Here is a 26725-nt window from a genome sequence, read left to right on the forward strand (position 1 = left end):
TGTTAACTGCATTATGATACTAAATTACACGTTTTGAAATCCAGGCCAGCGAAGTTGCTTTTATGGTTGATTATTGATATGTACATTTCAGTATTTTACTGCATCATAAGAAGAAAGGCACAAAATGCTTTCTTTTATTTTTTGACATCATAAATGCCATCCAATGTTAATAATACGTATCTTGGTTCAGATGCAAAAGAATACCCATTTATTCTTCTGCCAGAATTCTCTCATCACCAGCCTGCTAGAAACCAGTCCTGTCTGAGGCTGGGCTATTTTAACGTTGAGTTGGTCACATACTACTAACTAAGATAGTTTTATTTGCACACACCCCTTATAAGAGACAAAGATAACCTCAGTGATGTTCAGTATGTAATTTGCATAAAAACTGACAACAAAAAGGATTATATTGATTCTCTGGCCTGTATTCATAGGCTCTTAGAATTATCTTTTGTTAAGCTTCTGGGGCTTTTGTAAAAAATTATCTACACTAAGAAAAAACTACTTCATTCTTCTATGTCAGGTTAAAGACAGGGGCAGATGTTCCCACTTTAAAAACCAATTAAAACAAAAACAAAACAAAATTGGTGTTTTCTCTAAGCTGGGGTCTGCAAACTCTAGATATGGGCCAAATCCAGCTCGCCATCTATTTGAATACTGCTCGTGAGCTAAAAATAATTATTACGTTTTTAAATGATTTATAGATAAAAGATGGAGAATATTTTCTGATATGTAGAAGTTCTATGAAATGCAAATTACGGGGTCTATAAATAAAGTTACTGGAATCCAGCCACACCCATGTGTCCCGGTATCATTTCTAGCTGCTTCCAGGCTATAGCAGCTGAGGAGTAGTTGTAGCAGAGACCGTATGGTTGGTAAAGCTGAGAGTGTTTACTTTCTGGCCTTTTCTGGAAGTTTGCCGACCCTTGCCCTAAGCCGTCAGCGGACCGCCATGCCGAATGAAAGAACACGGGGTTCATCCTTCCTATGAGGGAAGGCAGCAGCATTCCCTAAGTGCGTCAGAGAAGAAGAAGTGTTTGCCTAGGTTTTCTCAGTAACAGTAATCTCTGCCCTGGCAGAGAGCTGCTGAGGTTGTGACATCTGGATGTCCGAGACCCCATCCCAGCCTGCCCTTTTGAACTTGAGGCACTTTTGAGGAAATCTGATTTATGCAGTAATATGGAAATTTCCAGATGTGCATGGATGGTCTCATGGGATGACAGGTGGGGAGAAACCACCTCTCTCTAACCCCTAAGTATGAAGCCACAGGTTCTCTCTCCCCTGTACCTGCTCAGGTTACTCCCTGTTTCTACACTTAATTTATTTTTTTTCAAATCCTGACACTTCCTTAGCGAACCCTGCAATCCCAGGAACTGTCTCTGTCAGAACCCACATGTTCGAGAAAATGCCTTTAAAATGGGTATATATCCTTTCCTTATAAATTATATATGTATTAGGCAATATTATTAAATTATATTTAGTAAAAGTCAGAATTAGAAATTAATAACAAGGAATATTCTAAGATCGCTTTCCCATATTCGGGAGGTCCTCTTCCGCATCCCGGGGTGTTGGCTTCCGGGGCCAGAGCCAACACCCCAGTTTCTTGGGAGGAAAGGACGGGTTCTATAGGGCCTGTTAGACTTGAAGTATTAAGGGCCACTGACTTCTGGCTCATATCTGTGGCTGAGGTGGTTCGAGCAACCCAGTCTCATGTCTCAGCCCTTGGGTAACGGGACACTGGCTGGAGTTCCTTCAGTTTGAGCCCTCAAGCACTTCCAGATGATACTTCAAGGAGAGTAAGCCAAGGGGATTGAAGGTCAGTTGCTCTTGTTCGAGGAGTCAACACTCAGCAATGAAGACAAAAGGACTTGCCTAAAAAATTAGGGAATTACAAGATGGTGCCATAGTATCAAGCAGATGAGATAGGAAGAGAAAGCATGTAGCATGGCTTTTGTTCCAGATTCTTTGAATGCATTCACAAATCCTCAGAACCATACCTTAAAGGAGGTACTGATAGGATGCTCACTTTCCAGAATACTGAGGCACAAAGATGTTCAGTCATCTTCCCAAGGTCACACAAGTGTGGAGCCAATCTTCAAACCTTCACACACAGGCAGTCCTGCCCTGGATCCTGGGCTCTTAACAGACATCTTGATTGAAACTATTTGTTAAAGTCATCATTTAAAAAGAAAATACATACCCACCCATGTTCATCGTGGATTTTGTATCCTGTCAATCAAATAGTATCGGTTGAAGACTCACCATGTGCTGGATGCACTGGCAGATCCAAAGATCCTTCTATCTACTCCTTGTCCTCAAACACATTCAGTCTCATTTCATAATGGGACATGAACATATGGAGAATTAACTGGCAATGGAAGGTAACATCTTAAGGGTTAGAACATTCCAGATAAAGCTGAAGACAAAGTATGAATAAAAACACTAAACAACACATAGTATCTTTTCATTCCCAGATAACCTGTAACCCCTGATTGAGCCGTATGTAATCCCTCCACCCCCCACCGTGGCCCAAGGCCACCTTCCTCTGTTATTCGGCAGGAAGTAGAGGCTTGGTAGGTGCGTGTGCTTCATCCACATCCGCTCCTGGCCACTCAGTGCTGGAGCTGTGCTCCCTGCCTGCTCTGGTTTCTGGGCGCTGCTCTCAGCTCTATGGCCACTCTCCTCTCCCTGCCCTGCTTGGCCTTCTGCTGACCTTTCCCTGCGTCTCCCTGACCCCACACACCAGGAAGGCTGTCCTGAGTGATAGACTGTTCTAGAGCTGAAAGATACACAGGGGGATGACTGCATGGGGATGATCAGGACCCAGCTGTAGACACTGAGGCTGAGGCATGTTCAAGCTTCCAAACTTCCTCGCCAAAGGGGGCTGGGGGATGCCTTCATTGGCTTTTCCCCCCAGACTGCAGCTTACCGCCATCCTCATGCGTCTTCCTGGCTGCCTGCCTTCTCCATGTTTCCTTGGCTGCCACAGTAGCCACTCACCCCTGTTACTTACTGGAAAGACTGATTTAAATCTCAGACACCGACTCCGATGAGGACCACGGTCCTTTGGGTATGCAAAAAGATCCTCTAGGCTTTCTCAAACCAAAAAGCTACCTAAGCATCCTTACACACTCATGTACATGTTAGGGAATCAGGGTGCTAAAACCCTGCTTCTCCCTCTCTCCTGCTCCAGGCCGTGGAAGGTGAGACAGACAAACAAGGTTCACCACTCAGCACTGGAAATCAGGAGGATTTCATTCCGCTGAGTAGGCACTCTGTTGCCCAGGGCTGGGCCAGGGAACATGGTCTGAAGAGGGTCTTCTGCCCCGCCCCACACACGGACATTTCATGTTCCTGCACCCCAGCCTTTGTCAGACAAGAACCACGGGCCTTTTCCCCCCACCCAGTTCCAACAGAAGGGAGCAGGCTCTGAGGATGGCCCGCTAGCCTTCCTGGGCCCAGATATGCTCTTAGTAGGAAGGCAGAGGGCAAATAGAAGACTGCATGCCCGAGAACAGGACTGAGAGAGAAGCCAGCACTGTGACCCTGGAGGCCTAGCCGCCTCAGAGAAGGTAAGAGGGTCACTTCCTGAATCAGCAGTGGTGTCTGCTCCCCAGGGCTCCCCAGAGAGGATCCCCTTACCAGACATGACAGCCACTCATTTCTTGTGCAGCCAGGAAATGAGGGAGGGGGGCCACCATCAATGTTCCCTCCGTGTGCCGGGAGGCGGCATTGTGTGAACTCCAGCAGAAAAGGCGGGCCAGTGAGTCCGATGGTGGCACGACTATCCCCACCTGCTTTTATGGGACATCCACCCAACGTCTGAAGCTTTACTTTCCTGCATGATGAAAATTTAAAGAGGCACACTTTTAACTTGGATGTCTGTTTAAATAAAACATACCTTTCATCTGGGATAAGGCTTGTCAAAACCAGAGCTTATATAATAAGAGGTACAGCCAGACAAGGAATATGGGATCTTCATGGGTTTGCTGATGAGAAAGTCTATTAAGCAGAAACTAAGTAATGCAAATTTTTATTTCAAACTCAAACATACCAATAACTGTCAACTTAGGAGTCATGTGATTAACACAAATGCTTGACTCTGCACTTCCCCCCCCCCAAAAAAAACATCTTTCTAACCTAATGAAAATGGCCAATGTCTGCTATACTGATAGTCACATGAATTCGCTTTGGGATAAATGGGTTTTTGAGTGAGTGGAGAACACAAGCTTTCTGTGATGAACGTGTCAGCTTGTAAGACAGAATGAATTATCAAAGGTAAGTTGCAAGGAGAAAATCTAAATATCTTTGAGGTTGACAAATGCTGCAACAGAGAAAGGAAAAGAAGTGATGAAAATATTTGCACATGTGGAGAAAGTATTTTTAAAAAACTGAATTCTCTGCAGTACTAGCCAGTACTTAATAAGGTTATAGAGGGATTTCATAGAACCTTCATATTCATAAAATTTTACTACTATTCAAAACATATAAATAACATTTTCAATTAAAATCATCATTTGAGTCCACAAAAACGTGAAATATTAGCATTTATTACTTCTTAAATGCTGTTACTTCAAACTGTAAAAATGATTGCTTCCCATTAGAGCAAGTCAAATTAGATCTTCCATAACCTCTTGTTTTGTTTTGTTTTTTTAACTTTTTTTAAGTCTAGAAAGTCAGGGGCACATTATTACCTAATTGGAAATTTTTAATGAACCCAATGATGAGTGTCATCTTAAAAACTGAGAAGAGCTTCCAGATGCTTCCTTGTATCAAGTCACCTAAAACGGTGTAAATAAAAAGTGTAATTGAGCTCAGCTGAGGGAGGACAGCATGTTTGCCAGTAGAAACAGCTCATTGGCAAAATCCAGAAACATCAACATCCAAACCAATAATAATCATTCTGTTGCTACTAAAAATCCTGCAGTTCCTCTCCCCACAAAGGTAATAATAGATGAAGTTAAATGATTATGTTAATAATGAGCTCTGAGTAACATATAGAAGTGTTGAATCCCTATATTGTACACCTGAAACTCATGTAACACTGTATGTGACCTATACTGGAATTAAAATGAAAACAACAAGATTACGTTAAATTTACCCTGGAATATTTTCCCACTGAATTTAGCATGGATCAGCCTGTGCAGAGTGCAGAAAATTTGAAGATCTTTACAATTCAATTCTAGATAATACTGCTGGGTATATCGTGGATTGAGTGCCAAAGGCACCTCATTCCTAAAATAACAGAGTCCAACTCTCTTTAAGAGAGTTCATGGCCAAGTTCTTGGACTTGTTGTCACCCTAAGTCATCTTTACTTTCTGAGCTTGCAGAGGAAATATTGTTTAATTAGCTTATTGTGTGCTTATTTTGTATTTATATAACAGGTATAAATGTAATTTATGTTTTCATATTTCTGTATATACAAATATACAGAAAAGCAAAGATAAGTAATAAAAAAGGGTTTTTTTCTTTTTGGTTGAACCCTGTCTTATATTCCTCCTCAAGTTTCTTCATGTGCCAGATTCTTATATTTTATTCTGTTCTCTTTTTTTGATTGTCAGTAAAGAATGGATGTAACCATCCATCATGATCAAAGTAGAATGCCTGATTTATTAAAAAGGATCCCTCTTCCCCTCTTTCAAGCAAATACAACACATAAAACATCTCTCCCCCCTTTGTACAGGAGACCTTTATTTGTGAAGCTCTAAAGAAAACAGATAATTTCGTGCACAGCATAGATGTCAGGTGAAGTATCAAGTCAGCTGCCGAAGAGGCTGCTTTTAAAATTTCCCCAAAGAGACGAGCAGCACGGTTCGTTGAGCTCTAAGAGCTTACTGAGTGGAAAAGGGCCTGTTTGCGGAGCAGCTGACGGGGGGAGGGGGGTGGTTGGTTTAAGGAGCTGAGGAAGCACCTTCCACCTCAGTGTTTGCCATGGGAAGGTTCCGTGGAATAGAGCCATCCTGTAATGTGGGTGATGTGGTCAGCTGAGCTCTAAGAGAAAATGTGTAACCAGACAGAAATTCAGGAGACATCCTGTTAAAGGGAAGTTTTTAATAATGTGGCCAGTATCTGCTTATCCGTTACTGATGGGCAGCCATGGTTTGCATGAGCCACACGGAGGGCACAAAGGGAGAATTTAATGTATAATGTTAAGTCATTTTCCTGTGCCACACTTAAAAAATATAAGACATTGCCTTGTTACATTACTGATGGCTAGTCTGAGATCTGTTTAGATTCTCACACATTTTCTCTTTTGTTGTTGTTTACAAAGGAATATTTTATCATATTTCTGTAAATCATAGATTTCTTGAGAGAAAAAGTTTTTTTAAATCTGGAAGAGCAAACATTAGAGAACCAGCGATGTTTTAAACAAGAGTCATAAAAACCATAATCATCATTCTGAATTTATTTGGTCCCATGTTACTAATTTTTGTTCTGTTTGAATGCAGTTTTTCCATTAGTTCCAGAAATCCTTATCCAGTTTAGTTTCATGATCTTAAGGATATCAGAAACCTTTATTTGTCAAAAGTTCTTTTCATGACTTTCCTTGAAGCTGAAACACGTTCTTCAAGAGCATCAGAATAGTAACTGTAAATGACAAGACTCAAAAAATGGACATAGTTAATATCTGATAATAGTTCATTATAATGCAGTTGACAAGGAAATTGGGTTATTTTTTTATGACACACAACATTTTAATATTTTAATAATTAGAGTTTTTGTGGTGACATTATACCAGGACATATTAAATCTTTAGGAATTTTATATAATTTTATTTTTTAACAAGATTTAAAAACCTTATTTATTTATTTATTATGTTCAGTTAGCCACTGTATGGTACATAATTAGTCCTTGATGCACAATTATTCATTAGTTAAGTATAACACCCAGGGCATTTTCAAGATGATCCCATGACCTGCACTTGAATATAGGGTAGTTCTCTCCCCATTTGTATTGCTGTTTTACGTCATTTTCATTCACTGATCGGTCTTGTTCTTTTTTTCTTTTTCAGTTTGGCAGGACCAATTTGAATTCTAATTTTATATTTTGAAATTCTCATCAGGTATCCTACTAGAATGACTTAAAAGTTTAAGCGCTGGATTCAGGAATGATACGTCTGAAAGGCCACTTATCAAGTGCCATAAATGCGATTATGATTGTCTAATAAGATCTTTTTGGAAGTTGTTCACCCATCTTAGATTTCATAATCCACCCTCTTTTTTGTTAATATAGTGATATCAGTGATTAAACTAAGATTCAAAACACTTTAAAATTAGGATAACTATAGGTATCCGTGTTCTTTGATTTTTCTAGAAATGAACAAAGTTCAGATTTTTCTGTGTAAAGAATTTTTCTCAGTAGTTTTCTGCATATCCCTGTAAATTCAATTTAATGAGAAATGCTGTAAATTAACACCAATTTTTAACAATTTTTTCAATATAATCTTCATGTTAATTCCTGTTATAAACCCACATATCTTCTTGTGTCTTTAGTAGACATTTCCCTTAATTTTAAGCCTCTCCTAAATTTTCTCACCATGTAAGTAGTTCATCGGTATGCCTTTTGAAGTTTTAAAGCTTGGTGCAGTTTACAGTGTTGTTTTTTTTTTTTAAGATTTTATTTATTTATTTGACAGAGAGAGACACAGTGAGAGAGGGAACGGGGAGCGGGAGAGGGAGAAGCAGGCTTCCCGCCGAGCAGGGAGCCCGATGCGGGGCTGGATCCCAGGACCCTGGGATCATGACCTGAGCCGAAGGCAGATGCTTAAAGACTGAGCCACCCAGGCGCCCCACAGTGGTGGTTTTTTAAAAGTATACACTCTGGAAGCAGGGTACAAGGGCTTGAATCCCTTCTCTAATTACATACAGGCAAACTCAGGCGAGTTACATAATCTTTCCCTGTTTCAGTTTCCTATCTGTGAAGTGCGAACGACATGTTCACTCTCATACAGGGTTGTGGAGGAAAAAAAGCCCTTGCAGGAGCTCTAAACTCCAATACCCAGGGGCAGGGGTCTTCACCCCAGTACAGTGTGGACAATCTCTTCTTCTAGTGTTAGTTGATTTCAGCATTGTTAATGGTAAAGGTAGCAATAGCTCCTTTGTTCAGCAGTTTCTGCATATCAGATGTTTAATGCCTCTCATGTCTTTAAAGCAAATAGTGATCCCATGAGGCCATTTTGTTCTCTTCCTGCCCCAGTCAGAAAGCTGGAGCTTACAAAGCTCAGTAACTCACTCATCTGATCCCAAGAATTGCCCAGAGGCCCGGAAGTGAACCCAGTACTCTAACTGTAGAAGCCAAGCACTGAATGCATTCTATGACCTTGACACCAAACAGGCCAAAGGGAAGCACACAGAGGAGCCTACCACTATTCATAAACTCACCTCCACCTTTTCTTTCTCCTTCTGTATTGAGATGGTGCCTTCCTGTTTCCGCTTGAGAAACTGTTTCACACCCTGCTTTCCCCTGTGAATCCAGTGTCCTTGAGTCTTCGCTGCTGGGAGTGTCTTTGTTAAACAACTCTCATGATACTCTTTCCACTAAGGTCCCTTGAGAGTTTTTCAGCATGGCTACTCAGGTTGTTCACCTTCCCTATACTGTTTTTTAACAAGTATTTTTTTTCCTAAGATTTTGGTATTATTTCCTGATCTCTGCTGTGTTGTTCTCTTTTCCTGTTAATCACTGTACTTACTGTATTCATGATCAACACTTTCGTGTAGAAAAGGATTTCTTTTCTGATATTAGGAACCATTTTCAGCAAGCTTAAATGTAGATATTACTTTCCTGAAGGAAAAAAATGCATTTATGTGGAAAATGTCAGGTGTATTTAGTTTTCCCCTTTTGCCCTGGATTTGCTGCCTAGCTTGTCACAACTCTTCTAGAAAATGAAATTTTGTTTGCCTCTGTGCATTTGTTCTTCCAAAAGCAAGGTTATGCCTGGCCTAAATTTTCAACCCCTGTCACCGTAATATAAAGTACGTTGTCCATACATTTTTAAGACATGAATTTTAATTACACATGTTTGTAATATTCCAGAGATTGCAAAATGACGTAGGACACATTTTCCCTTTCCAAACTTAATGTTCTTAGTCTCATCAGATCATTTTGAAACCTAATCCATCAGGACAACCCTCATCATTTCAAAGACTGCTCCTCAGCATATACGTACATTTTTTTTTTTGCTTAGAAAGTTTTTCTTGAATATTCTTCTACTCTTCACCTTGCTACAGTAGCTCTTCTCCTAATTTGGATTATTGTAAGGTTAAGTATTACAGTTCATTGGAAATGAGAAGCCTTGAACTCTTATTTAAAACTCAGTTCTCGGCCTGAGAATGTTTTCCTCAGTTCACTTTACAACCTTTTTGCCATGTGACAAAAGCCTTAATTTCTTTTAAAAATCGTTTGCTCAAAGTGACATAATTTTTTGTGTGTTCGATTTGGCATATGTCCCCTAATGTGAGAGAGGACAATATAAATTCTACTGTCATCCACTAATAGTAAGCATTCAGGAAGTCAAAGTTGAGGGGTTTGATTTATAATTGAAACCTTATTCCATAACAGAACCGCCATGGTGTAAATAGTCGCATCCAGACACGGGCTATATTTCGGATCTATTCTGATCTGCATGCAATGCCAGAAAGTCATCGTACTGTCTAGGATTGGTCATGGCTCACAATTATTGCAGCAGTTAATAACTGGTCACATTCTGTTAACATGAAAAATGCTCTTTCCATTGTATATGTTCGTTAAACCTTAGATGTCGAATATCTTTGCGAACCAGATAAAAAGAATGCCATGTGAAAAGAATCCACGCAGCAAACAGAATTGAAATTCAGTTTGGAACTAGTCAAACTGAAGTTAGTAACTGGTACGCAAAATCTTCTCAAAACAATGTAGACTTTTTGAAAAGATGTAGATACTTCCGGAAAAGGCTTGTCGGCTCATTAGCTTGTCTGTGTTGCAGTTGGGCTGGTCTTCATCTTCTCCCACATGCCTACCCTTCACCGAATGTGTTACTCTGACAGCTTTGGTTGAAGAAGAGGCCTATGAAAATCTCTGGGGAGTTGCTTTCCAGCAGCACGAGCAGTCCTGTGTTTAATGCCCCAGGACTAACTGTGGACATAGGAGCCCAGCCCCTCTCTCTCTCTCCCCCTCCACCCCCACGCATGAGATTTTGTTCCTTTCATTCGGGAGAATTAACCACGTTACTGTTTGTTTTACACTCTTAATGAAATTAATGTAACATCACCTGAATGAACACTGCCTGAATTTTCTCCCCATGAACAGTAAAGAACCAACTGTCCATGATCCCTCATAAAAGATTCCCTAGGGATCCTCTGGGTTTGGGTTTTACACAGAGTTTACACATGAGACTAACAAAACGGTAAACAGCACGCAACACACAACAGACGCGTTTCCCCCGTGGCTGAAAGGCTTCTTTCTGAGATAGTGTGCTAATTCTCATGATACTGGATAACACTGAATGTATTGGTTCAAATATGACATGATTTTTTTATTCTTCCAAACCCCCCCTTTTTTTTTCTTATGTGTGTAATTCTCCCCCTGCCTAGACCTGGTTAACCGTTTCTGTGAGCAGGTCCTCAATTTTTTACTTTGTCCCTACTTTCCTGTCGTAGCCCCATCTTCCCCCGGTGTCGACTCCATCCCCTTGCAGCGCACCGGGAGCCAGCATGGTCCACAGAACGCCGCCGCCGCCACCTTCCAGAGGGCCAGCTACGCAGCCGGCCCAGCCTCCAGTTACGCCGACCCCTACCGACAGCTGCAGTATTGTCCCTCCGTCGAGTCTCCGTACAGCAAATCCGGCCCTGCCCTCCCGCCTGAAGGCACCTTGGCCAGATCCCCATCCATCGATAGCATTCAGAAAGATCCCAGGTGGGTACAAAACCTTTTCTTTTCCCGACCTCGACGCCTAAAGAGCTTTTCCAGCCAGGCACTGTTATGGCGTTTTTTTCATTGATGTCACATTGTTGAATCCATGCCACTGGCTGAGCATTAAAGGGTTGACTTCACGTTGAGTTTTATAATCTTCGGTTTGGTTTGGAGTATGGGCACTGATCATGGACCTCCAGTATCTTCTGCGGTTCAGCAGGTGCCTGAGATGTCAGCTGTTTGCTAAGATCCGGTGCAGCTGTCTTTTGGACAATGGAAATGGAGGATTTGGGGATTACGTCACTTGACTTCAGATGTCACAGTCTAGGTGCTTTCTTGAATCAGTAGGACTGTGCTCTGTCACCACGCATGCTTGTTTCTCTGTAGCAGAATGTAAAGTGGTACGTCTTCCAGGTTATACCACAAGTTGAAAAGTTAGAAAATCCAATTACCTTTATTTTTCTGTGTCTGAAAGTAAACATTAGGTTGAAGTAGTTTGGGTGTTGATAAAAACTTGGGCATAATGTGTCAGAGAAATTCTTCTCACCGAGCTGTGTTTTTCCTTGCTTTCTTTTTTCCATCAATGGTGAGAAATTTAGTGTCGCTCTGCTTCTGAAGTTAGAATTGGTTAAATGATGTTTTATTCATAGCCATTTGATTTATGCTGATAGAGTCCCATAAATATATATCTGCATCTGTGAATATTATAGATATGTCAGATTTTTGGTATTTCTTTATAGCAGGGCATGTCACTTGTCTCTGGTAGTATGCTTAAAATTCGTCTCAAGGAATTTTCTCTGATAGAACACACAAGTGCCTATATACTGTATTGAGGGGTTTCATAGATTCTTTTGTGAAGAGACATCACTCCTACCAACATAAAAGGCTGAATGAGACCATTTTATGGTATTTTTGAGATAGCTACTTTAGCACTATTCAAACTGGCTTGGAGGGTCCATGTTAAATATTATATTTGGTGGAACCTCCATTATTATAGAAATAAATTGTAACAAATACTCATTGTTAACGCCTAGAAATAAGAAGTATACCTACATTTACATTGTGCAGTGTCTGCTATCCAGGTTTTCAGTTTCAAAGTCCTGAAATCTGCCCCAAATCCCTAAGTACTTTTAGCATGTGTGGATAGAATGTTCTTCAGATAACACCTCAGCATTCTCTGTTTTTAAGCAATTTTTCTCGACGTGCTCCTGAAAACATAGAAATAGTGGAATGGTGAACTCAGGAAACGCTAAATAGAAAAATACATGATGGAATTAGCATTGCTTTATTTAACATTGTATATTTAAATGAGGATAAACGTTTTATCTCTGATGGAAAGGTTTTACATTTTCATATTAGGGGAATTTGGCTTATTAAGAAGCCAAATTTATTTGTTTCTCAAGCTACAGCTTAGCCTCTTTATTTTCTACTGTATATTAAATGCATTTTATTTTATTAAATGGCATATCCTTTCCATTTTATATTACTGTCATTTTTATAGCCTTTTTTCTTCTTCTAGTGAATTGTCATAGCTCTGTTACCTTTTTAAGTTATGGATTATATCACTTATATTTACTGCATGCCCACTATCAAACAAAACAGGGTAACGCTAGTAAGAAATGTTATCATAAATAAGAGAATATTGACTACTAATTTTTTGTATGTATAAAATGTATATGCAAGTCATTGCATTATATGAATTACAAATTCACTGTTAATTTCAGGAATGCTACTCATTAGCCTTAAATATGTGTTAAATCTGAAAAAAAAAATCATACTACCATCCTAAGCCCAGAAATAGCAAAAAAATGGAATCATATCTAGAAGTAGAACTGTATTGTTGTGACTTAATACGAAAGGAACTAATCATCTAGCATCATGCAAAATGGATGGAGTCTAAAATACAATAATGCCCTAAGAGTCCTCTTAAAATAAAGGAATATGCCAACGTGTTCAGGTTGAATGGACAGACATTTCAAATCTAAAATTCAAGTCCAAAATCTAAGGCTTCTTTTATGACAAGATTTTTGCGTCTTCCTTTGAATAATGAATTTTGATTGCTGTCAGGTGACTATTACCAGAACAAATAGGTTTAACCTCTGGGGTTCAAACTTGTTTATTTTGGCATTATGGCTTATGATTTATACTTTTTCAGTCTTTACACTTCTTTCAAGCTTCAGTTTTTAAAGAGAATTTGTTGAAGTTTTATTTATCATTAAATACCAGACCATCTAAGCCTCTACTGTTCCCAACATATATTTATAGCACATTATAATTCTCAAAGGACTTTTACTAAATCTTTGATGTAATTCTCCTTTGAGGAAGGAAACTGATGGGTTTAGCGCCTTAAATAGATGGGGAATTAGAGCGGTAAATGACACTGAAGATCACGTTGCTGGCAGGTGGGTACATGGGCTAGAATCCGTACTCTTAGGACACAGCAGCATGTATTGGCATGAACATTTTTATTTTTTTATAAAAAACACAAAGGAAAACGAAGGAATAGAATCCCATCTTTTATGATATTTTTTCAGAAGGTGAGTGAATGATAGTTATGGGTGTTTATGTGTAGGAGTTTGGAATGATAAAGGACATGATACAAATTGCCTAAATCGGTCTCCTCGCTCTGCTAATTGCTTATGGGATGTGTGGTCTTTGTCTTATTTTTTATTTCTTTGGCTTTTCTTTGCCAACACCTGCCTTATGCATCTTACTGCAGACCAGTGTGTTTTCTCTATGGAAGAGTTTTATTATTACTCCATGAGAAGTTTTCCAGAAAGTAGTGTATTTTAACAGAAGAATTTGAGAGATCAAGATAGCCTCAATTCAGTCATTAGACTTGAAACCAGAGACTTCATTAGCTCTTAATTCCTCTAAGCCACAAGATGCAAAAAAATTGGCTGCAAAGGCTTGGATTTTTCTGGCTTCCTTGGCTCAGTCATATACGGCGGCAAAACTTTGGTCTTTTTGCTTTTACGCTGCTCCCATGATGTGCTCCAAGAAAGAATGCACAGAAACCTCTTTACACAGAGAGATGATAAAATCTAATTTCCTTTTTTAAAGTCAGCAACCACTGAGGCAATTTACATACATATACATATATATATAAATTTTGCACATTTGCCAAGAAGTTTTTATTTTTTAATTGCATGTTATCTTCCATAAAATGTGAACCTCTTAAGGATTGTTGACACAGCTAATATATTTTCAGTGCTACACCAAATACTGCATTTTATATACTATTGTTTTTAGACATCTGGGTTAAATATAAATCTTAACATCAAATTATATGAAAGGTTTCAGTGATGTTGGGAGTGATAAGTCTTAGTATCCTTATTTTGAATCTGATTGATGAAGTAACTAGAAAAATATAAAACAAGACCTGTGTACCTGGCTGTATGAAAAGTACTATAAGGGGCACCTGGGTGGCTCAGTCAGTTGAGCATCTGACTCTTGATTTCAGCTCAGGTCATGATCTCAGGGCCTAGGATCGAGCCCTGCGTCGGGTTCTGCATTCAGCGCAGAATCTCTTTGGGATTCTCTCTCACGCTGTCTCCCTCTGCCCCTCCTCCTCCCTGCACACACGCTCTCTCTAAGTAAATAAATAAATACATAAAATCTTTAAAAAAATAAAAATTAAAAAATGAAAGTACTATAAATGTTCTTGTCTGTGAAAGGAAAGTTATGGCTTAGACATTTACCAGCAGAACTTAGTGTAGGTTGTAGATTGCAACAGGAAGTGTCTTTTAATCATGTTTGATTGATCCCTTTTCAAAATATTGTAATTCCTGATGTACACTATCTCCAGCAATTTTGCCAACACGCTAAAAGAATCCAACTTACTATAAACATGGTTTAAGTTTAAACTCTGTCTTCTTTTTGTTATTCAACATAACAGAAATAAATATAGCGGCACATCTTTAATGCCGAGTTGGGGCCCAGATTTCAACTGCTTTTCCTTTGGTTCCATCAGATTTGTAGTCCATAGAGGTTTTTTTTTTTTCAAGTCACAATATTTGAACAGTTATATAAAAATACGCATTTTCTAAGGAATTACCTAGTTGCATTTCTCCTATATTTTATCTGCTATTTTAAGATATTACTAAAGTTATTTTTCTACTGGTTGTTGTATTAGTAAATACAATTAAGTAATGCTGCTTACAAATATCTTATCAGTGGGTGAACCTAGGTTAAGAATGTTTTCCAAATACTGTCTCTTTTTTGCCCACTATAAAACCAAACATACGGCATACAGTGAACGAATACTCAGAAAACAAAATATACCACAACAATGCTTTATAAAAGGTGAAGATTTGGAAAAATATTTTTAAAATCTTTATTAAAGTTCAAAGCATTATTATGTAACTTAAGTAACATGGCTGACACGTTTATGGTAAAAGAGTTATGTGGTATTTTTCATTGTCCAGTTCTCTTGAATGGTGGAATCTCTGAGGAGCTTGGTTTTCACTCGAATGCTCAACAATCATTTATTTAACTGGGGGAAAACACAGCATTCACAAGTTAAAGACCATCAGAGTGTAAAGAGCACTTGGAAGCCATTTATTCAGTGAGGCTAAAAGCAAGCCCAACGACTGGCTTGAATGCCTCTAGCCACAGGCCACTCACCATCTCTTGAAAGCATCTTATTAATTCTTTGAGTAATTCAAGCTTTGTAAATTAATTTATATTGTTAGAAAATCTGCACCCTGATCTTGCTCTGATCATGCCCTGATCTTGTTCCTGACCTTTTAAATCACATGACACTACGCCTCCCCCTTTTCCCAAGGACACCCCTTAAGGCCAGCTCCAGCGCCTCCACAGTGCCCAGGCCCACTGTCGCTCTGCTAGCTGCATCCCTTCCCTGCACAGTCATTTCCAGGGCCCTCCTCTGGGAGTCATGCAGTGGCCTTGCTAGTCGTCTCCTGCATCACCGGAAGTGCAGGAAGAGAGCGAGTGTTCCCTTGGGGCAGCCTGGGCTCCTAGTACGTTTTCTTGAGAGATGAGAATGATGTTGGTGACAGTGACAATGATAACGATGATATTAAAAATAATTAGGTCATATATGTTATACACAGCATTAAACTGTTTTTGAATATTTTATTTTATTGAAGTTTTTATTTGAGTTCCAGTTAGTTAACAGACAGTGTATTATTAGTTTCAGGTGTGCAGTACAGTGATTCAGCCCTTCCGTATGTCACCCAGCAGGTACCCTCCTTCATCCCCATCACCTGTTTCCTTCTCCACCCACCTCCCTTCTGGTCACCATCTGTTTGTTCTGTATAGTTAAGAATCTGTTTCTTGGTTTGCCTCTCTCTCTTTCTTTTTTCCCTTTGCTCATTTCTTTTGTTTCTTGAATTTCACATATGAGTGAAACATATAATATTTGTCTTTCTCTGACTGATTTTTTTTGCTTAGCATAATACTGTCTAACTCCATCCATGTTCTTGCAAATGGCAAGATTTCATTTTTTTCTGGCTGAGTAATATTCCATTTGTGTGTGTGTGTGTGTGTGTGTGTGTGTGCGCATATATATGTATCACATCTTTTTTATCCATTCATCAATCGATGGACACTTGGGCTGCTTCCACAATTTTGCTATTGTAGATAATGCTGCTATAAACATCAGGGTGCATGTATCCTTTTTTGAGTCAGTATTTTTGTTTTCTTTGAGAAAATACTTAGTAGTGCAATTACTGGGTCGTCGGGTAGCTCTATTTTTAACTTTTTGAGGAACTTCCATACTGTTTTCTAGAGTGGCTGCACCAGTTTGCATTCCCACCAACAGTGCAAGAGGGTTCCCCTTTCTCCACATCCTCGTCAACACCTATTATTTCTTGTGTTGTTGATTTTAGCCATTCTGACCGGTGAGAAGTGATATCTCATTGTAGTTTTGATTTGCACTTCCTTGATGATCAGTGATGTTTAGCATCTTTTCATGTGTCTGTTGACCATATGAATATCTTCTTTGAAGAAATGTCTGTTCATGTCTTCTGCCCATTTTAAAATTGAAGTATTCGTTTTTTGGGTGTTGAGTTTTATAAGTTTTTACATATTTTGGATACTAACCCTTTATCAGATACGTCACTTGCAAATATCTTCTCCCATTCTGTAGGTTGCCTTTTAGTTTTGTTGCTCATTTCCTTTGCTGTGCAAAAGCTTTTTATTTTGTTGTAGTCCCAATAGTTTACTTTTGCTTTAGTTTCTCTTGCCTCAGGAGACATAGCTAGAAAGAAGTTGCTATGGCCGATGCCAAGGAAGTTCCTGCCTGTGTTCTCTTCTAGGATATTTATGGTTTTAGGTCTCACATTTAGTTCTTTAATCCATTTTGAATTTATTTTTATGTATGGTGAAAGAAAGTGGTCCAGTTTCATTCTTCTGCATGTTGCTGTCCAGTTTTCCCAATACCATTTATTGAAGAGACTGTCTTTTTCCCATTGCATATTCTTTCGAGCTTTATTGAAGATTAATTGACCATAAAATAGCATTAAACTTTTTAAATACTCAATATTTAATTTAATCCTCCCTAAATCCCTATGACATGAATCTTTATAGTGCCCATTTTACCTATGGGGAAACTAAGGCTCAGAGAGCTAGAAATTGAATCCATGTCTGTCCAAATTGGAATCCTGTGTTTATAACTACTATGCATATTGAACCAATATTAACTTTACAATGAAATAAAATGCAGTCTTTTCACATGTGAGTTCTGTAAAGCTGTGAATTAATTATCCTTACCTTGACTTTTTAATTTTCTTTTTAACTTAAGTGAGGTGCTTTACTTTCACTTCTTGTTGGGTGATTCCATTATTTGATACTTCAGAAATCTCTGGGTCCCAATTTTGTTACCCAGTGTAATTACTATATAATTCCATGGCCCTTGAAAATATGGAAGACATACATGTATGTCCTCAGCAAATTTTTATCTAGACGCGGCTAAAGCTGGTCCAAGGGCAGAATCTTATAGCGCTCATTCCTTGGACTCCTCCCTCCGGGTCCATCTGAAGGCACCTGTGTTCTAGGCGACTTTCCAGTGGAATATTCTAGGATGAGTTCTGTAGGTGTGGTGATGGCATGAAAACAGCTTCATTTTTTAAGGAGCTTTCAAAGTTATATGAGAGAGAAAGGTGTACCCAGAAATGACTGCAATGCCCTAGGTAAATAAGACAGACACAATTAAAGCATGTTGGAGAAACTGAGTGCTTGGCACAAACCTTGAGCAAGAAGTGAAATTCACATAAATGTGGCAGGAAGTTTTGAGACAGAGAAAACAGTTGGAAAGGAAAGGGGGCTGGTGATGGAAGGGCAGGGCCCATTTGAAGCTCTCAAGCCTGGTGGGTTGGGGTTTGGGGTCTCCAGCGGGAAGCTGTCTCTGAGATTCCCATCCACCCACCCAATCAGAATAGAATATTAGCTTGCACCCCATAGGTGGCTTTGTTCCTTATAAAGTGTAAATACAGCGTATGAATTTCCTGTGGCTGCCTTAACAAATTATCACAAACTGAGTGGCTTGCACCAACAGAATCCATTCTCTCGCAGTTCTGGAGGCCAGAAGTCCAAAACCAAGGTGTTGGCATGGGCCTCCAGGCTCCAGGAGACGGTCCAGCATCTTGTGGCCCTGGCTGGCCCATGGATTGTGGCAGCATCCCTCCAGGCTCCACCGCAGTCCTCACATACGGTCTTCTCTCTCTCCCAGCCTCCTCTCCATTTCCTTTAAGGACACCAGTCATTGTATTTAGGGTCCACACCTATCCAGTGTGGCCTCATCTTAATTATATCTGCCAAAAACCCCATTCTCAGACAAAGTCCCATTCTGAGCTTCCGAATAGACATGGATTCTGGGGGGACACTCTTCAACCAACTACACATGCTTTAGTATACATTTATACTATTTACACTATAAAAGAGTTGTACACTAAAGGTAGAACTTAAGATAGGCTACGTTAAAACAAAAGTTTTCAGGTTGGTTTATAGTTTTAATCACAAAGACATTTTCTTCAGGAAGAGCGATATGGCTGGATGTGTAAGGTCTGAGCGTATTATCTCTGTTGTTACGGGTTCAGATGGTGGCTGGTGTTCACCACTCCAGGTATAGATAGATGGGTGAGCTTAGCTATTTTCTTGGCTTTGGGGCATGCTTGAAGTATTAGTGCTACCACTTGTTCATGTTGTGAGAGTTAGTTAGTTTCAAGCCAGATAATATAATCCAAAACTTCACATGGGCCAACACACCCCAACAGCAGCAAGGGGCCCTGGGTAAGGTGTTGGAATAAGCAGGGGTGTCACCGTCAGCCCTGACATGGTGTAGCTTCCAACAAAAGACACACCATCATCTGAACTGTAGATCCAGTGAGAGGACCAATCTCTAGAGTAAATATGATAGCTCTTCATTTTATTTTGCTTGGTTAAATAAATGAGTAGAAATTCATGAGAGATTCTTAACTCTAGGAAAGAAACTGAGGGTTGCTGGGGGGGGAGGGTGGGGGGGATGGAATAACTGGGGGATGGGCATTAAGAGGGGCACAGGATGTGATGAGCATGGGGTGTTATACGCAACTGATGAATTATTGAACTCTGCCCCTGAAACTAAGGATGTGCTTTATGTTGGCTAACTGAATATAAATTAAAAAAAAAAAAAAAAAAAAGAAATTCAAATGTTCTCCCCTCTTAGCCCTATGGATGATCTTGTGCAGCCTTGCAGTGCGGACTCTCACCCCAAACAGGATAGTGGAGGAGGTCTGGGTGAAGGGCAGCCCACACAGGGAAAGGGGTTCGCCACAAATGGCGATTCTGGGAGTGATGCTTGTCTGCTGTGCCCGCAGCATCCATGTACGTAAAACAGAAATCATAAAAGTGCCTTCCTCGTAAAGTTGTAAGATGAAATGTGTTAAGACTCTAACATCGTTGGAATATTTCCTCACGTGGGGAAGGACCCTTTGTTAGCTGCCCCCAGTAAGGCTGCCTCCCTGCTGCAGCCCCCAGCCCACCCCCCAGACCTCTGCCCCCCACCCCTGTCATCGGGACCCCCGAGGATGGAGTCAGAGCTGTGGGAAACATGGGTGAAGGCAGAGAGGCCAGGGCTGTCTGGTTGGAAGGACGGGGAGGCCCAGGAGCTGGGAGGCCAGTGTGGGAAGGGGTCTGGTGAGCCCAGAGCAAGGAGGCCGTGTAATTGAGAGCCCGGCCCTCATGGCAGGAAACAGAATTGGAAGATGGAAGGGAAGATCTCACTGCAAAAGGATTTTTTGTTTGTTTGTTTTACAAAAGTCTCCTTTTCGAGATTCCTTTTATCAGTTTAAAGGAAAGCAATGTTCTCACATAATGCTTGCCTGTGCCAGTATTGATTTTCCCACAGCCCAGAATACTCCTTTTACCTCCTGTCTTAAAAATCACTTGTAGGGGGGCACCTGGGTGGCTCAGATGGTTAAGCGTCTGCCTTCTGCTCAGGCCATGATCTCAGGGTCCTGGGATGGAGCCCTGCATCCGGCTCCCTGCTCAGCGGGGAGCCTGCTTCTCCCTCTGCCTCTGCCACTCCCGCTGCTTGTGCTCTCTCTCTCTCTCTCTCTCTCTCTCGCGAATAAATAAATAAAATCTTTAAAAAAAAAAAAAAGCCCTTGTAGGGGTAAACAGCTCCATTTTTAAAATAGCAACTCATTTCTAATACTACACCCCTGCCTCATTTATACTGAAGCACATTCCGGCCAGGGACCTACCTCCAGGACATTCCATGGTAAAGAGGGTTGAAACATGGTCAGTCATGACTGATGAGCACCTGTGCCCGGAGTACTAATGAGTTCATCGTTAGCAGATACCCCATCAGTTGTAGCGGTGGAAATCTCTGTTTTGTGCTTCTCTGGTGTACACGCTTGACTCTTGAGAACCAACCTCTTCTTTCCCCTCCCTCCACGTGCTTTTGGTGAAACAGACTCCGCCCCAAGTTCAAAGATGAGCAGGCAGCCCACAGCCTGCTGTGAGAGCTGATGTCTTGTAGGGCCTCCACCCACTAGCCAGGCCTCCAGGTGTGTGGACGAACCTGAGGAACCCATCTCTCTAAGGTGGCCTACGTGCATTCTGGACTCTCCTACCTCATTTGGGTCAAAAAGCCAAATCCAAGCTAGCTAGAGCCAACAAATGGGAGAAAAAGCTGTTACATCCGTTCTTCTTCTCTGTAAAGTTCCCTGCCCCCTGCCCAGTCTCTCTGGAGGTAGCTGTGATAGGAGGGGCCCTAGCCAGGGAAGAGAAACCAAGAGAATTCAGAGTGATGGAACTAGCCAATTTGGTCAGTCATTTCTCAAGGACTGTCATCTTCCAGGGGGAGTCTTGATACGCTCCCGGTTACGCTACAAGGATTATGTGTCTGGGTATACATAGATTCTGTGTATGTCTATAGATATAAGTAGGTATAATTTATGTGTATATACACACACACACACACACAGTACATATGTATATACACAAATTATGTTTATTGGCTCTGCACACAGTTATCCAGAGATAAGACCTACAAAATTTGCATAAGCACACGCCACTATTAATGTGACAAAAGACACACAGTAACAAGGCACTGATTTTCCTTCTTATGTACCTGTGGGTCTGTTCTCGCAGCCCCGTGCTTTGCTTTTATTTTGTTTTACCACTTTTTTCTAAGTCATTCTAAAAATATTCCATTCTTCAAATCAATGCTGATGGAGTGTTAAAAATGAAAAATATAAATTCACAAAAAAAGAGAAACTCAAAACTTGTTTCCCTTGCAGAAATATGGATCCATCAGAGTAGCTACAAGGACCTTGAAAAACACATTCTGGTTGTTTATGTAGTTAACAGGCACGCACAGGGCTGTGCTCAACCTTTTGGAATTACACGCCGTTTAAAGAGCTCTATGTTTCTCAGAGAACTTGACTGTTCTTAATTAAAAGATCTCCCCCCCTTTTGTTTATCTTCAATTTTTACTGCTGTAACTATTCAAAGCCTATTTGACTTTTAGCATATCTCAATTAATCCGTCCTCAAAGCCTTCCTTGTTGATTCTACTGCCAGCAGAATCTGAAATCCCCTTTGGTCATTTCATGTACAAACCAGTTTTAATATTTTTCTTGATGTCGTAAGTCACCTTTCTTCACCATCTGAGTAAACATTTAATTGAGAACAGAAAGGGAGCATTCAAAACTTTTATTGTCTTACAAGGCAGGTGGTAGTTGTCTGTCAGTTTGTAACTAATGGGAATTAATTCTCATTGCTTCTTGAGATATTTTGCAGCTAAGAGCGCTCATTAATTTGGAGCCGCTGACATCGACAGAGATAAAATTAGCATTTTATAGTAAGAAAGATACATTTCAAGCTGCAATTTCCGTTGCTCATGATATTTTCCGGCTTGACAAATCTAGTAACCTAAATTCTTTCGACTGATGATCATGTTCAGCTGTCTTAACTGGGTTGCTGAACCCAGTACGTTCTAGAGTCGAGGTAATTCTAATAAGAGTAGAAGGATGAGGAGGAGGAAGAACAGAAGGAGAAGAAAGAAACCGAGTGGGAAATTCAGACGGAAATTCTCGTGCAGTACAGAATACTTTATGTACTAGAGTGCGATGAAACCTGTATCCTCGCTTAAAATTTCATACGAAAACATGGCCCCTGGGCCACCAGTTTTGGGGTCCTCTTTAGAGATGAACCCACTATACCAAGAAAACTCTGACTGTGTTTGATAGCTGGGCCATTTGCAGAGTAGCGCCTAAAGCGAGGGCCTCAGTCTACCCTCAGCTGCTGGATACGGGAGGATGCCACAGTGAGACCCCAGGATGTTTCCGATTGACTTTGAACCCTGGCACAGTGAACCCCAACATTTTTGGAATTCGTACTCTAGTTCCATTTCAAAAGACATGTGGGGTACCACCATAAGGTGGCCAGTCTTCTACTTTGTGAAGAGTCTCCTCCAACCACTGCTTATTAATACATCGGAAAAGCCTACACAGAATAACCTTAGAATATAGGACAGTGTTTTCAATCAAATAAAAAGGATCGTATAAAAAAAAAAAAAAAAACCAAAGTTGGCTCGTAAATAGATGTTTGAAAAATCAATGGCTTAGAAGCCACAGTGAAAAAGAAATCACTTTTCTGAACGTGTGAGCAGTATAAAATTAGCTGAGGATACTCACGTACCTCCCAGTGAATGTAGAACAGAAATCCTGGCTCTTTACGATTCTGAGTATATTTGCTGAAAAAAATGAATGACTAGAATTAAGGTATTTCTTCTGGTTATTTTCAAATATTTCAAAGCAGCAATTGTGTTCTAAAATCTTCATCATTTCTGAAAAATCTCCACATAACTAGCACCATCTCTGGGATGAACAGAAATAAGATTTGTGGTAACCAGCGTCCAATCACCCGCATCTCCTGGTTGTTCACACCTTTGTGTGGTCCCCTCCCACACTGAATCCGAGCTGGCCTGTGTGACAAGCAAAATTCCACAGGAGTGACAGTTTGTGATTTCTGTGGGTAAGGAAGCCAGTTCAATATCCTGAGGCTTTTAAGCAGCCCTGTGGAGAGACCCCCATGGGGCGGACCAAGCTGCCTGCCATGTGGGTGAGCCACCTTCCAAACAGATCCGCTAGTGTCCGTCATGCCTTTGGGTCTTGCAGCTTAGATCCCAGACACTGTGGAGCAGCGACGCATCACGACTCCTGTTCCCTGTCCTGAATTCCTGACAAAGAAACTGTGAGATAATAAGTGATTCTCATTTTCAGCCACTGAAATGTGGGATGATTCGTTATGCCTAATGGGAAAGTTAGCTTTCCTCCCAGTATCTCCTGCGAAACTCCCTTTCCCCCTTTCTTGTTTGAGAGAAACAAGCCAGGGGCGCCTGGGTGGCCCAGTCGGTTAAGCGTCTGCCTTAGCTCAGGTCATGATCTCAGGGTCCTGGGATCAAGCCCTGAGTCAGGCTCCCTGCCCAACGGGGAGTCTGCTTCTCCCCCTGCCCCTCACCCCACTCAGGCTCTTGTTCTGTCTTGCTCTCGCAAATAAATAAAACCTTTAAAAGAAAAAGGAAAGAGCCAAAAGGTAGAAGCAACTCAAACATCCATCAACAGATGAATGGATAAACAAAATGTCATATATACACATGCAGCAGAATATTATTCAGCCTTCAAAAAGAGAAATTCTGCCACACCTTCCAGCATGGATGAACATTGAACGCATCGTGCTAAGTAAGCCCGTCACAAATGGACAAATACTGTATAAAATTCCACTTATAGGAAGTACTCAGAGTACTCAAAGTAATAGAGACAAATTAGAATAATAGTTACCAGGGGCTAGGAAGAAAGGGAAATGGGGAGTTAATGTTTAATGAGTACAGAGCTTTGGTTTGGAATGATAAAAAAACATTCTGGAGGTGGATGATTGCACAGCAGTGTGAATGTACCTAATGCCACTAACCTCTATACTTAAAATGGTTGAAATGGTAAATTATATGTGTACCTTACCACAATAAAAAGAACATAAAGGAGAGGAAAAAAGGAAAGAGCCAGCTAAAGGCTGTGCAGGCACCACTTCTGATGTCCAGAAACTGAGGCCATATGGAGTTGCCACAGATGGGGGACACAGGGAGGAAGACCAAGCAGGAGTGGCCCCGTGGATCTTGAGCATGACAGTTTTCAAAACAGTGCCTTCCAGGGCGCCTGGGTGGCTCAGTTGGTTAAGCGTCCAACTCTTGATTTCAGGTCAGGTCATGATCTCGGGGTCCTGGGATCGATCGAGCCCCGTGACCAGGCTCTGCTCTCAGCAGGGAGTCTGCTTGAGATTCTCTCTCCCTCTGCCCGTCCTCCTGCTCGCACACACTCCCCCCCCCTCTAAAATAAATAATAAATAAATAAATAATCTTTAAAACAAAACAAAATACCCCTAGTGCTCTCCACTACTTTATGGGCTCTCAAGCCCATTTTTTAAATTTATTTTTTATTTCTTTAATTTAAATTCAATTAACCAACACATAGTACATCATCGCTTTCAGATGTAGTGTTCAGCAATTCATCAGTTGCGTCTAACACCCAGTGCTCGTCACATCACGTGCCCTCCTTCATGCCCGTCCCCCAGTTACCCCATCCCCCACCCACCTCCCCTCCAGCAACCCTCAGTTTGTTTCCTATCCTTCAGAGTCTCTCATGGTTTGTCTCCCTCTCTGATTTCTTCCCCTTCAGTTTTCCCTCCCTTCCCTTATGGTCCTTTACACTGTTTCTTACATTCCACAAAGGAGTGAAACCATATGATAACTGTCTTTCTCTGATTAACTTATTTCGCTTAACATAATCTCTTCCAGTTCCATCCATGTCGAGGTAAATGGTAGGTATTCATCCTTTCTGATGGCTGAGTAATATTCCATTGTATATATAGACCATGTCTTCTTTATCCATTCTCTCAAGCCCATTTTTAAGTGAAACACGCATAGCATCCTTCCCCACTTATTATTTGCCAAATACATTACCTACGGTAAGGTATTTAATCTCGTGTCCACATTTTCTTATGATGAAATAAAATAAACATTAATATATTAGCTATAAGACTCGGTTAAAATAATGAATGTGAAGTAGCTTTGTCAATTAGCTGACACAATATTATTCCATAGAATAAAAATAACTGTTAATATTATTTGAGGAATAGTGCCTTATGATGATGTTTTAAATATTTTCATTCATCTGTTCTTCCATTCAACAGATAATCTATCGAATACCAACAGCCAGCCAGGCAGCATTCCGGACCCTGGAAACTTCTGGATAGGACATGAGATGGCAATATTAACTAGGAAATAAGTAGGAGATTATCTCATTTAAAATCATATAAACTTAAAACTAAATGAAATTTAAATGAAAACTACCTGCCACGTTTTGTTAAAAATTGCCCTTAGGAACTGATTATACAAGCTACCACATAATTCTGTTGTAATAACCTCAGGCACACCTACTGTGCTTTTTGGCTTGCAGAGCCCAAGTTCTATTTCATGACTTCTCCTGGGGTTAACTCCCCCTCGAACTGAAAATGAAGTCAGTAACTCATACCTCAAAGGCCCTAAATCAGAGAGCTTTCACCCGACGTAAAGCAGACAGAGAAAAAGCATCCTGCTTCTCCCAAGAACCAATAGTATTCCTGTCCCTATCTCTATTTGACAAAGAAGTCTGCTATATTTCAGGCCAGGCTATTTTATATTAGAAAAGAACTCATTAAGATAAGTGGCAATTAACATCTATGCCGCAATAAAAGGGTTTCTGACATTAAAGAAGAAAATATAAAACATGGGCTCTTTTAGATAAACTGAAATGTTTCTGCAGGGGGCCTTACAATGTATTTGCTGTGCTTTGTTTTGAAGATTACTAGAACATTAACAGATTTAAATTTACTATAAATCAGCTTGAAAGTTACAGGCAATATTGGTAATATTGTAGAAGTAGCCATCAGGAGGAACACACAAACACTGGGCATGTCTGCTCAGCAGTGCACAGAGCACGAACATGCACGTGCACGCGCGCACACACACACACATACACATACACCAGTTGGACCTGCTTTATTTAAGTAACTGCCAACCCTTAATGACTATAAATTTCCACTGTTATCCGTTAGACAGGAGAGGAGTTCCTGCTCGATGATCCCACACTGTTGCTTTAATAAAAATGAAGGCAAAGCATGCAACGTATAACAGGACCTTATGTAGATCAGCATGGAATATGCCTGTCATTCAAGCCATCTCCTGAAGCGCTTGTATGTAACATGCAACATTCGCTCCTTCACTGCAGTCAGAACGTAAAATTGCGAGGAATAAAAATGCACTCTGGTTATCTCAGTTAATAGGAGCTTGTTG

The 26725-nt window shown here is 40.5% G+C and overlaps 1 protein-coding gene across 5 annotated transcripts in view; it reads left to right on the plus strand.

Annotated features, from left to right (window-relative positions):
• Nucleotides 1–26725, plus strand: part of CTNND2 (catenin delta 2) — a 907509-nt gene that overhangs the window by 548836 nt on the left and 331948 nt on the right. For all 5 annotated transcript variants that reach the window (XM_073891088.1, XM_025867463.2, XM_073891086.1 and 2 more), the window contains one exon: nucleotides 10636–10891. In XM_073891088.1, the coding sequence (XP_073747189.1) occupies nucleotides 10636–10891 (256 nt within the window). The remainder of the gene's footprint in view (nucleotides 1–10635; nucleotides 10892–26725) is intronic.

This window comes from Callorhinus ursinus, unplaced genomic scaffold (genome assembly GCF_003265705.2).
Source record: "Callorhinus ursinus isolate GAN/ISIS: 27379988/994484 unplaced genomic scaffold, GSC_fseal_2.0 scaffold3, whole genome shotgun sequence".
Lineage (NCBI taxonomy): Eukaryota > Metazoa > Chordata > Mammalia > Carnivora > Otariidae > Callorhinus > Callorhinus ursinus.